A 13,428-nucleotide genomic window follows, 5' to 3' on the forward strand; every position below is an offset into this window, starting at 1 on the left:
TTAAGAGCAGTGAAGTACCAAATTTGCCACTCTCAGGGAGGACAGTTCAAGTGGTGGGAGTAGCAAACAGGCACCTGACGAACCCAATAACAGATCCAGTACCAGTCAGCATCGGTAACTATCAAGGGGTACATCAGTTTGTGGTATGTGACTCAAGCCCAATAGCACTCTTAGGGAGAGACCTATTGTGCAAATTGGGTTGTTCGATCATGTGTTCGAACGAAGGAATAACCATCCAGACGAGCAGTGATGGGGAAGAAGAGGACAGTGTAGAGGGGGATGAGATGGAAACTGTTGATGAAGAGTATCCTCTGATTTGCCTTTTCCCGATGATAACTGAAGAAGATATTCCAGCCGAATTACGGGAGACAGTCGGAAAGGAAGTGTGGGACATGACAGGGATAGAGGTGGGATTGATGAAAGGAGTGGAACCAGTGAAAGTGGCTGTAAAGCCCAATGCAATCTTTCCCCAGACCCCACAATACCACATGCCACAAGATACCCTCATGAAAGTTGCTCAACTTATTGACGAATTTGTAAAACAGGGAGTACTGAAAGAAGTGTTAAGCAGTCCATGTAATTCACCAATAATGGGGCTAATAAAGCCAAGTGGAAAGGTCCGACTTGTGCAGGACTTGAGAAAAATAAATGACATCATAGTCAAGTGCTGCCCTGTCGTACCGAATCCAGCTGTGATAATGTTTCAAATTCCTTGCGATGCCGAATGGTTCTCAGTCATCGATTTGTCACAAGCATTCTTTTCTGTGCCTCTTCATGAGGACAGCCAATTCCTCTTTTGTTTCAAATTCCTAGACAGAGTATACAGTTGGTGTCGAATTCCTCAAGGGTTTTCTGAGTCACCGTCAATCTTCAATCAGATTCTAAAGAAAGATTTGGAAGCATTAGAATTGCCATTCGAGTCAACCCTAGTACAGTACATTGATGACTTACTGGTTGCATCAAAGACGGAAAGTGGCTGCACAGCCGATACCATTGCTCTGTTGAATCATTTGGGAAGGAATGGACATAAGGTGTCTCCTTCCAAATTACAGTTCTGTCAGAAGAAAGTGAAATACTTGGGTCACCAGATAGAGAAAGGGTCACGGAAGATAATGAAGGAAAGAATAACGAGTGTACTTCAAATGAGTCCACCAAAGACAAGGAGGGAAGTGAGGAAGTTTTTGGGAATGGTGGGCTACTGTCGCCAGTGGATTCCCAACTTCTCGACTCTAGCAAAGCCTTTACTGAAGCTGACCCAGAAGGATGCCTTGGATCAAATTGAGCTGAAAGGAGATGAGATGGATGCTTTTGTTGAATTGAAAGAATGCATGTGCAGGGCTCCAGCTTTAGGTATGCCTGACTACACAAAGCCTTTCACATTGTTTTGCCACGAACGTGATGCATGTTCTCTGTCTGTCTTGACTCAAGCCCATGGTGGCGTAAACAGACCAGTAGCGTATTTTTCAGCTACTTTGGATCCGGTCGCAGCAGCACTCCCAGGGTGTTTGCGCGCCGTAGCAGCAGTTGGTATCAGCCTCACTCAGAGTGAAGGAATAGTGATGGGACACCCAGTAACAGTCATGGTCCCTCACTCAGTCGAGATACTTTTGACCCGCTCCCGAACGCAGCACATGACTGGAGCAAGACTCATAAGGTATGAAACGATAATTCTGGGCTCACCGAATGTGCAGCTGAAAAGGTGCACTACGTTGAATCCAGCAACCTTGCTTCCTGGAGAAAATGCTGAAATTGAGAACGCTGAAGACGTCGAGCATGACTGCCTTCAGGTGACTGAATTTTGCACAAAACCTCAACCGGACATCAAGGATACTAAGCTTGATGAAAATGACCAAATTCTTTTTGTTGATGGTTCATGTCTAAGAGATGGGATGGGAATTTTGAAAGCAGGATATGCTGTATGCACTGTAACAGGGGTCTTGGAAGCGGGATGGCTTCAAGGAGTCTATTCTGCACAAGTAGCAGAACTTGTAGCCCTTACAAGAGCATGTCAACTGTCTGCATTGATGAAAGTCAACATTTACACTGATAGTCAATACGGGTTTGGGATTGTGCATGACTTTGGATAACTATGGTCACAGAGAGGTTTCCTGACTTCTTCAGGATCCCCAGTAAAAAACGGGGAGAGAATAAGGGAATTGTTACACGCCATTCAAGTGCCAGCCGAAATTGCAGTGGTAAAGTGTAGTGCTCACACAAAAGGACAGGACTATGTTTCTCTGGGAAATGCATATGCGGATCAAGTCGCAAGATTTTGTGCCTTGAACTGTATATTACTCAGAGATGAATGGAATTCAATAAGTGAACCAGAACTCGAACCAGCTGAAGCATTTGCCTTGAAGATCGTAGATACAATAGAGGAACTAAAAGCACTACAGAATAATGTCAGGGAGGATGAAAGAGATTCCTGGATTAAATCACAATGTATAAAAAGACCAGATGAGTTATGGGTTTCAAATGAGGGAAAATTTGTTTTGCCAAACAGTCTCTTATCACAGCTTGCGCGGTTTTATCATGGGCAGGCTCACCTAGCCAGAGAGATGCCATGATAAGATTGTTCAAAACTGATTGGTTTAACCCCAGATTTCGTCAAGCTGCAGAAGCAGTTTGCCATCGATGTGTCACTTGCCAGCAGATGAACCCAGGAAAGGGAACAGTTGTGAACGCGAGCCACATTGGTAGGGCAAGCGGGCCTTTTAGTCGAATGCAGATGGATTTCATTGAGATGCCTGTGCATGGAGGTCTGAAATATGTGTTGGTGATTGTGTGCATTTTTAGTCACTGGATTGAGGCATACCCCACACGTAGAAATGACAGCCTTACAGTTGCGAAGCTATTGTTGAGGGAGTTGATACCACGTTTCGGATTCCCGATCTCTTTAGAATCAGATAGGGGAAGTCACTTCAATAACGAGGTGATAAAGTTACTTTGCGAAGCGCTGAACATTGAGCAAAAGCTGCACTGTAGCTATCGCCCTGAAGCTTCAGGACTGGTGGAGCAGATGAATGGTACACTGAAATCGAGAATGGCGAAAATATGTGCATCGACAAATTTGAAATGGCCTGACGCATTGCCCTTAGTGCTAATGTCAATGAGAAACACTCCTGATAGAAAGACTGGATTGTCTCCGCACGAAATTCTCATGGGCAGGGCTATGAGACTTCCTGCAGTTCCCGCAAACGCGCTCTTGAATATTACAGATGATATGGTGTTAGACTACTGCAAAGGACTGGCTGACGTGGTTCGCTCTTTCTCTCACCAGGTGGAAGCGACCACCTTGCCACCGATACAAGGTCCAGGACACGCACTGAAAGCAGGTGACTGGGTCGTGGTAAAGAAGCACGTGAGAAAGTCGTGTCTGGAACCCCGTTGGAAAGGCCCTTTCCAAGTGATCCTGACGACAACTACCGCTGTGAAGTGTGCGGGGGTTCCCAACTGGATTCACGCCAGTCACACAAAGAAGGTGTTGTGTCCCACAGATGAGGAAGTTGAAGCGCTAAAACTGCCAGTGCCTGACAAAACAGTGCTGAGTGCTGAGACAGAACAAAACCGAACTGAAAGTGAACAGGCAGAAACGGGAGAGAAAGAGATATTCTCTGAGGACGAAGACACCAACTCGCTTGGGGAAGACCAAGGAGAAAGTTCAGACAGCGACGAAGAAGCTGAAGGTGACAAACAACCTGAAGCAGCTGAGGGTAGCAAAAAGCCTGAAGCAGCTGAAGGTGACAAGGAACCTGAAGCAGCTGAAAGTGATAAAGAGCCTGACGAAAGTAACGGTGACGAAGGGCTCGAAAAAGTTGAAAACGCAGGAGAGCCTGATCAGAGGAGGGCTTTCCCAGAAGCAGACGATACAGAAAAAGAAAAAGAGAACGTTATTGATTGCCCAGAAGGAGGGGACGAGATAGAACAGAACGAAAAGGTTCAAGCTTCCACAGAAAAGATTGCAGGTCCATCAAATGGACACGGTGCAAAGAGAAGACTAAGTATTTCACCAATAAAAGAAAGGGGTAAAGAAAGTTTGAACGAGGGAGGAAGGCCAAAAGTGAAAGAGAAAAGAAAGGAAGTGACTGTTGTGGAACAATCGTCAAGTGAAGAAAAAGACTTGACAAAAGAGGAAAGTACCAGCGAGGCAGAATCGAAAAGGGAAGCAAAATTGAAAAGGAAAAGGATACCAAACAGGAGATATTCCGGTCCTGAATGGGCATATGCAGTCAATGACGATTGGACTGACGAGTTTGTATCTCTAAGCATCGAGAACGAAGAAGAAGAAGAGATACCAATAGAAAAGAAAAGTTTTATAGACTCTGTCGATTGAAAGAGTAATAAATGATATTGCTTGCTACAATCTAACGTGAAACAAACAACCAGCTGAGACATTGCTAAACCGGATGAGACTTGCTGAACTGATAAAGACTGAGTTATTGCCGAATTGAGACAAATGCTGCTAACCGATAAGTGACTGGCCTCTTGAAGAAAACAGTGTGAACATTGTGCTCGTTCAGCTTCGTAACTGAATTGCTAAATAGCTTCATTTATAGGTGCTTCTAGCTCCCTGATTCTATACAGATCATGACGCAAAATAATAGAAAGAAATATTGTAAATATGTGTGTATAGGCTTGGTAATTACATGTGTACTAATAATAATGGCAATTGTGCTTGGAATGCATGGAAAGGGTGAGAATGAGAATATTGAGGCTTCTACTTTTGCTCCTGTTACTGTCACCGAACTAACCGCATTGAAAAGACTAGCATTGGATGAGAGGCTCTTGCACGATAAGAAAGAGCTTTCGTATAACGTTTTCTATCGCTTGCTAACAGAATATGTTGAGACTATGGATGCGAAGGATTGTTACGTGTGTACACAGATACCGACATCAGTAAAGAAAGGGGTGACTTATCACCACATGCCTCTTACATACGGGATTACATGTAGTATAGTAATGTCTAGGTTTTATGGTCAAACTAACATACAGTATTTTTACTCAAATTATGATGTTACCTTTGCATATGTTCCTATAATAGCGCAGCTAAGCCAGATTGCTAAAGATTGGGATGCTAAAATAATGAGGGAATTTTTCGAGCCAATGCAACCTTTTGAAACGGCTCACGCTCATAGGGAAAACCTTACCTGCTCGCTCTCTGCAGTAGAAATAAGCTTTTTAGATCGCACAGATGATAGAAGGGCACAAATGAAGGCGAAATTTGAAAAAGAGCTACATAAGAGGACTTCAGTAGATAATTATGATTTTGCTGCTATAAAGACACAAGGGAAAATAGCTTTAGATGCTTGGCATGTAGGGAAATGTTGTATATATCGAGGTGAATCTTATTATGACAACATTTTTGTAGGAGCGAGTGAGTGTAAACATACGTTTATCTTTAAGGCCAAATGGACATTCATGATGGACGGACTTGACCCTGTCATTCCAGGTGTATATTACATTTGTGGGTATAATGCCTATTATCGTCTTCCAAAGGGATGGTGGGGGAGATGTTATTTGGGTATAGTGTTCCCAAAGGTTTATCAACTGGATGACCTATCGATGATTCACAAGACATCTGGATCCCATCGTATCCAGAAAAGAGAGACCGCAGCTGCTGTGGTAGGAGATATATTTTGAGCCATGATTCCTTCATTGGGAGTTGTGTTGAATTCCATCAAAATAAGAAAGTTGTCTACTATAGTGGATAACATGTTGACAAAGTTTTCAGGTGCTATAATCCTGATAGATGCTGAACTTGCAGCGGAAAGAGCTATGACTCTTCAAAATAGGCTTGCTTTAGACATTCTTTTAGCAAAGGATGGTGGCGTTTGCAAAATGCTTGGTGCACGACACTGTTGTACTTATATTCCTGACAATAGTGTGAAAATTAAAACTATGCTTGCTAATCTAACAAAAGAAAGTGCAGATTTGAAGGAATTGAAAGAACCAGGAGTGTGGGAGAAGGTTGGAAAGGGACTTGCTTCAGTGGGACATTGGATTGGGGGAATTTGGAATGGAATATTACTAAAAAATAATAGAGGGAATATTAATTGTACTGATTTGCATATTTGGAATTTGGGGAATAAAAAGGGGAATAATAATGATTATGGAAAGAATTAAAAGAAGAAAAGAAGAGAAAATTATGAAAAGAATGGCAGAAGAATACAAGGCGCAAACTAGGGGAATTAAAAGGAAAAGAGAACTGACAGAATTTTAATGGAATAAAATTTGTGGGCATGGTTTGGTGTGATGACAAGTAGTCATCAGAGGAGGGATTGATGAAGCAGAAAATGAAGGTTTTACATTTATTAACGCGTAAACGTAGTGTGAAATAATCATGTGTGACTTTAACCGAACTAATAAAGATTGTACGGGGACAAAATGTGCCCTCAGAGTAGTTTGCCAACATTTATAAGCGTGCTTTATATAACGTGGTGTATTAGAATTGCACTAATCCGACATAATCATAAACGTGTGCTACGATTTGCTTGTTTGAAATGTTCTAGCTTAGCATGACTTTAGCGGAGGCTTTGGCCTAGCTGCCTGGTCTCACGGTTTAGATGCTCGTATTTTTCCAATGTGCTATTAAACGTGTATTTTTGCTTGAAGCTGTACTTTTCCACAGAAACTGTTCACATGCCTATCTTAAGGTTTCGTGCCAGCCTGGCATATTTTCTCTTTACTCCAAGGTCGATTTGCAGGTGCGGACAATGGAGGCTCTGAAAGTGAGCTAATTGGCATAAAATGTTGCAACTTGCGTACCCATCTCCAAGGATAATGTATGCTTAAGTAAAAGCTTGAGAACTGTTGGTTTTGATTGGATAATTTGAAGCTAACCTATGAACCCTCCAATGGAAGACCCTACTGGATTCGAACTGTTGTCTATAAAAACCAGGTGCACGAGAAGAGATTAGGCCATTACCCGGACACTACGCCATTTTGTAGATTTCGTAGCTATTATGGCCCACTTTGCTGCGACGCCATTTTGAGTGACTTTGATGTTTTCTCAAATCGAGAGAAAGAGACTTTAATGATTCTGGCCCTAGAGACTTTAACTTTGATTTGATCCCTTGCATGAAGTAGTAGTTATACCTTGCCGCCGTGAGGCAATTGCCCGTCCACCCCTGCCCCTTTGCCCCGTCCCATGCTGATCGAAGAACGGTACCTGTGAGACGAAGACTTCCTTGATTGCTGATCGTAATTGGTAAATATGAAAGGAAATTGTAAAATTGCATTGTGTTTCCTTTAGGTAACCAACTGCTGATTTTGATAAGAGCCCTAGTTAGGAGTTTTTCTAAATTAATGTTGCTAAATTGTTTTTGCATGAAGCCCCACATGCCGATGCTAATTTGAGGTTAGGTGAGGATTCCATATGTCGCACGATGCAATTTGAGATCTTGTTATGCTGACTAAATGTATGCGATTAGTTCATTACAGATTATCGTATTAGTGATTTGCATTGCTATTATCGAATGCCTTGTGATTCAAATGCTACATAGATTGCACCTGTTTCGCCGCTATGGACAGCTATTAATGTTCATTTACGTTTATCATTTGGTATTGAGACACATATATATTGTGCTAGCTTTGCTAATATAGGGAAATAAAATTCACTAACTTTGAATAAACTGGTGTGGTTATTCCTGACTGAAAGGTCAGGGTTCGCCGAAATGTATTCTGGATTAATTGTTAAGTGTTATGTCGATCAAGGTATTGCTTATGTTCGTTATTGATTATTGATTTTGAATGCAATTGATCGATTAAGAGTACAGAGAGTTCCCACTTAGTCAAAAGATTCATCGGCCTAAAGAGCGTCCAAACACAGGTAAATTATCAGTACGGACCGCTCTATCAAGGTCACCACTACAGTGGCAGCCACCCTGTCGGGAGTTTGGCAGATGGGTGTTCCCGACTGCTAAACTCATACTTAGGACCATAGTATTTTGTTTTGCCAGTTGTAATGTTGTATACTATGAATTTTATGACTGTAGTCTGATGGTTGCCTTCTGGGAAAGCTTACGCTCAGTACGGAAGCTCTTGTAATAGGTCTGGCGGGGAGGTCACCACTACAGTGGCAGCCCCCCTGTCGGGAGTTTGCAGACGGGTATTCCCGACTGCTAAACTCATACTTAGGCCCATAGTATTTTGTTTTGCCAGTTGTAATGTTGTATACTATGAATTTTATGACTGTAGTCTGATGGTTGCCTTCTTGGAAAGCTTACGCTCAGTACGGAAGCTCTTGTAATAGGTCTGGCGGGGAGGTCACCACTACAGTGGCAGCCCCCCTGTCGGGAGTTTGCAGACGGGTATTCCCGTCTGCTAAACTCATACATAGTATTTTTTTTTGCCAGCTGTAATGTTGTATACTATGAATTTTATGACTGTAGTCTGATGGTTGCCTTCTGGGAAAGCTTACGCTCAGTATGGAAGCCCTCAGTTGTTTATAGTGTTAACCCATTGATAACAGGCCTCATTTGTTCACTAGGAAAAAGTATTTCTGTTTCAATAGATATCAGCTACTTATTATGAAAAAGTAATGATGACCACAATAGACGTGACATAATCTTTGTGAAAAACATATGTTAAAGTCAATAGGCATTAAAGCGTGGATTGTTACTTCTCTGCATTAAAGCCTACAGATATCTATTTTGTTACATGGAATGTCACAGATTACATTTGCAGGGAATGATTGGTTACTGCTTCTCACAAACCCTTGAATAAGAAGATTTTCACTCATAATTCTTGCTAGAAAGTCTTCTTATTTGTCTGTCAGGATTTTAGAATGAAAAACATAGATATATATATATATAAGTATATATATATATCTATTTCTTTTTCACAGTTATAGTTAGGAAAAAGAATTTTAAAAACATAGAAATTCACTTAAAAGACAAAGGTTACAGTGACATTATAGTTAGGCTACGATTTTAAACTTACAAAACCATAGAAATTTACCTTTCTCAAGTAATTATAACTCACACCCTCCCCATGCACAGTTTTTTTCGTCAAATATTTTACTTCAAATATTACATTGATATTATCAATGATGTTATCAAAGATGTCATGACTGTCGTAATTTGTGGGGTATTTAGCAGTGCATGCAAGGGCGCGGGTTATAGTTACCTTAAGGCACAAGTTGTAATTACTTGAGATAAGTCTAACTATAACAGGTGAATTTCTATGGTTTTGTACATTTAAAATGGAAGCCAAACAATAACGTCCCTGTAGCCTTTGGTTTTTTTTTTAGTGACTTTATATGTTTTTTTTTTTCCAATGTATAGTAATTTTTATTACTATACATTAACCCAAACATCACCGCACAGGGCCTTCAGCCATGCGCTGCTGGGGTTGGCCGCAGGGCCTGGTCTGCAGCCAGTCCCTGCGGCCAACCCAATAAACAACCCAGCCCTGCATGCCCCCCTCCCCATCTCCTCAGGCTGATATCGGCCTGAGGATCACATCTCCCAGCATTGGGGCTCTGACGCCACTAGGTAATACATTTCATATCGTCACAACATAGAGGGCCTTTGCATTAGCTATTTCCTGCCATTGGTATGTCTGAGTATCACTTACACACTGCTTCCATCCATGACCGCGAACTGCATGCATGGGATAAAGGTTCATTACCAGTCATTGGCTCTCTCGCCTTGTGAATTATGGCATTTTCTGATTACATGTGCACATCCACCTGAAAATGATTGCACTTCAGCGTCAGGGCTGGTTGGAAAATCCTTTAGTTGTGAACTTTCTCATTTTATTGTTCCCTTTCATTTCTTTGCTTCTTCTCTTTTTTGTAGTTTCTTAAGAGGATACTCCAGCTCTCCATGCAGTGCTAACAGGTCACTTGCTTACTGCACAATTCATCTGCAGTGTGCCGCATCTCATGTGGCCACTTCCACTAAAGTTCTAATGGTCAGAATACCATTATGGAATGCTGTTTTCTGTATTGTATCATTGTTTTACCATTCCATGATGGCCAATCCGTTGGCTATAAACATAGCACCATGCTTGAACTGTAGGACAACTGGTAAACTATTTACAATACCTTTGCAATACTGTCAGCCTCTGCTATGTTTAGTTTCAATATTACAAGCATAGGCATGTCATGTGTAGAGGGATGCATGTTTTCTTTTTCCTACTTGTGTTCTTATAATTTATTTTGCATATATTGAGTTTTTTTGTTTTTATTGCAGTTGTCAGAGGATGAATGCAAGAATGATTGCAAAGATGAGTGACAATGTGCATGTATGAGACCTTCTTGAGTACCTAAACCCATCACGACCCAAGATACACCTTCATTCACTTTCACTTTCATTCATAAGCCAGACCTATTGATGTTGCCAATGGTTGTTACTCAAGGTAATCCTCACGTTATGTGCATGTGTACTGAAAATAAACTAACATAATGTGTGTGGATATGAGACAAAAAAACCTGACTGAATGGTCGAAACATAAAATTTAAAAACAAATACCTCGGCTGTGCTTCTGCAGTCACCCAATCTGACACCCATTCATTGATAGCACACTATTGAACTCAAATTTAGTATTAACAAGATTTAATAGTATTGCATCAAAAATCGGTTGTCTTTCGTGCTCTTAATTGTTTTTAATATATATGCAAAAGGCCAGTACTTCGAAAGAGTTAATCTCTATATTTTGATTTGCAGTCTTTCAGACCTGTGGAGCACCGAAGTTCCCTGAGTTTAGGTGGAACAGACAGTGAAGATGAACAGGTACCCTCGGAATTTATTGCGTAGTTTTTGATAGACGTTTTACCCTTAACTCCTCCTTTCCTTTAGACATTTGATACAGTACAGACCCAGATCTAAGGGGTATGTGCGTCTATTACAGAGATGTTGTTTGTTGTACCAGCGACTTCTGACACCTGAGAAAGCTGTACAGAGGTAGGGTGTGGGGGATCAACTTGAAACTTTCTAACAGTAACCAGAATACACGTACTGCTGTGCTAATGCATGTCATTTGCTCAACACAAGACCCTAAATGGGTTTTCACATTTCACATGACATCCCAGCTATCTGCATGGTCTATATTTACCATTTTTTTGTAAGATAGGAGTATTTCTTTCTCACGTCAAGCTATTTGCATTTTGGTGTATCATTCTGCCTCCTATTTTGTGCTTCCATTGCAATGTATTATTGTATATTTTTCAACTTACGTAAAAATATTTATCAGACATTATTTTTGTTTTGTTATTTTTTCATGACAGTAAGCTTTTTTTAATATTATAGTCACGACTCACAATTAGCATACTGGAGCAACAGTGTAAACTGATAAATATTGGCATAGCCAACTTGTCAGGCTTTTATAAGCTAACACAGGCATGTACAAATGCTGCATACATGCATTGCCACATTAAATTCAGACATTTAGCTTTGCCAATGCTTATTTTATATTTACAGTACATGTTTACAGTTTGAGTCATAGAATACAATCATGTTTTGTATATATATATGCACTGTTTATGTAGCACCAACTTAGCCAAAAGGCAGCTAAAAGCTGTAAAGGGTTCAAGTCAAAGATAGTGTGTGATTGGCGGCGCAGCTGGTTTCAAAGGGTGAAACCGGACTGTTACTGGAGCATGATTCATTAGCTCTTTCCTAAATTGGAGCAGTGCTCTGATAATCTTGCTGGATATGTGGATGTCATTCTAATCCTGGGTGCATTGATGTAGATTCCTGTTACCTTGTACCTTCTTTCTTTTTTTACACTGCTTCACCTCCATTCTGATGCTGTCCTGGCTTTGGGTTTGCCAAGAGCTTCCGCAGGTGGTAAACTTGTCAATCAGCTAGGCAGGGGTGCTGATCATGATGGGTTTGTAGATGATGCAGTTGGTTCTGAGAATGTCAGGCTGGCTGGCCAGGATAAATGTGAAAGCTAGGTTTAGATTTCAGGTCTTGTGGTTCTAAGAATGGTGACCCTCGCATTTAACCTTCATCTTCTTCCTTAAAACAGTGTTCACTTGCAAAGACTGCAGAGTAGGCAGCACAAGTTTAGAGCTGAAATAATATTGTGTTAATGATTATCAGACAGTATGTGTTAATATTGATTAAGACGGCTTGTTATTAGCAACAGGATTAATTATCTTTGGCTGACAATCATATGGTTTCAGCTCAGGGCAGCAATTCTCCCTCTCCTTTCTCACCTGGCCCTCACAGCTATGTGTTGTCACCCCATACAATAAGAGGGGCGGCCCCGCCGCTATGGTGGAGGAGTGTATCCCCATTGACGAACAGCAGAAAAATAAAGCAATAATAAAAGTACTTTAGTATCCCTTTATTTTTCTGCCTATGTATTGTGGGTGGGGCCAGCCTCCTCCACATCAAGAGGAGGAGGAGTGGTATGTGCACTTCTAAGTGCACATATCAGTTTGGCCCGCCAATATGACATGCACACTTAGAAACTCTCCACCTGGTTGTCACCTGGTTGTATTTTACAGCCTGACAGAAACCAATCTCAGTTCCCTGATTCCTCCCTGATTGGCATTTCTGCCCGCTCAGGCCAATCGCAGCACTTCTTTCATGCTGTGTGACAGCATGAGAAAAGCACAGTGATTGGTTGGGGAGGGAAGCACACGGGACAAGGCGGCTGGCGGTAGTGGTGGATCGCAGAGGGGAAGTTAAGTCTATTTATTTTTTTAACTACCCCCAACACTCTGCTCGCTGCCCCACCCACCCTTTCCTGGCAGCAGCTAAAACTGTACAATAAGTTAATATTGCTACATTGACCTGCATGCACACAGCAATATCAGCAAAGTCCAGTCACATATTACAACCACTGCTGAGTGTCTTGCTTACGGGGGACTGGGAGCTGCTTAAAGGTGCTTGTTTTTTGCTCATCCAGGACCCCAGTTCACACTTGCAGATTGACTGCTACTTGTTACAAGTTGGCACTGCTTTTTTCTGACTGGGGAAAAAAGTTGCTTCTTTTGCGAGTCATTGTGCCAGCCTGTGTGTGGGATCGGATTTGCCTTGTGCCCAAGTCTTTAAAACTATTGTGGAGGGTGTGGGCCAATGGTGCACATTGTTTTCCTGCCATGTCTGGTAGTTCTGTAGACTAATGCATCCTCTCCAGAAACCTGTTTGAACTCATGGCCACAGGTTCAAATCCTGGCAAGTCCACTTAGCCATTTTATCCTCCTGAGGTCAATAAAATAGTCATTTTGCAACAAACACCTGTTATTCAGCACCATGATGCCTTGAGGGATGAGCATGCGCTTTACATACATGTGTTGTATTGTCCTGACTTGGGAGACTATGTGAGAATCTGTTTGATTGGGTTACCATGTTGGTACTGGAGTAGCAGTTTATCTCCCCTGACATATGTTTGACCTCAGCGATGCAGTGATTGTAACAAGATTATTACAAAGATATTTTATAAATAACTGTTCAACCTTCATATATCAGT

General features: G+C 41.6%; 1 protein-coding gene across 8 annotated transcripts in view; it reads left to right on the forward strand.

The window, feature by feature from the left end:
- Window positions 1–13,428, forward strand: part of KIAA1210 (KIAA1210 ortholog) — a 487,569-nt gene that overhangs the window by 350,698 nt on the left and 123,443 nt on the right. For all 8 annotated transcript variants that reach the window (XM_069212338.1, XM_069212340.1, XM_069212353.1 and 5 more), the window contains one exon: window positions 10,671–10,736. In XM_069212338.1, the coding sequence (XP_069068439.1) occupies window positions 10,671–10,736 (66 nt within the window). The remainder of the gene's footprint in view (window positions 1–10,670; window positions 10,737–13,428) is intronic.

The sequence above is a fragment of the Pleurodeles waltl genome, chromosome 2_1, assembly GCF_031143425.1.
Source record: "Pleurodeles waltl isolate 20211129_DDA chromosome 2_1, aPleWal1.hap1.20221129, whole genome shotgun sequence".
Classification (NCBI taxonomy): Eukaryota; Metazoa; Chordata; class Amphibia; order Caudata; family Salamandridae; genus Pleurodeles; species Pleurodeles waltl.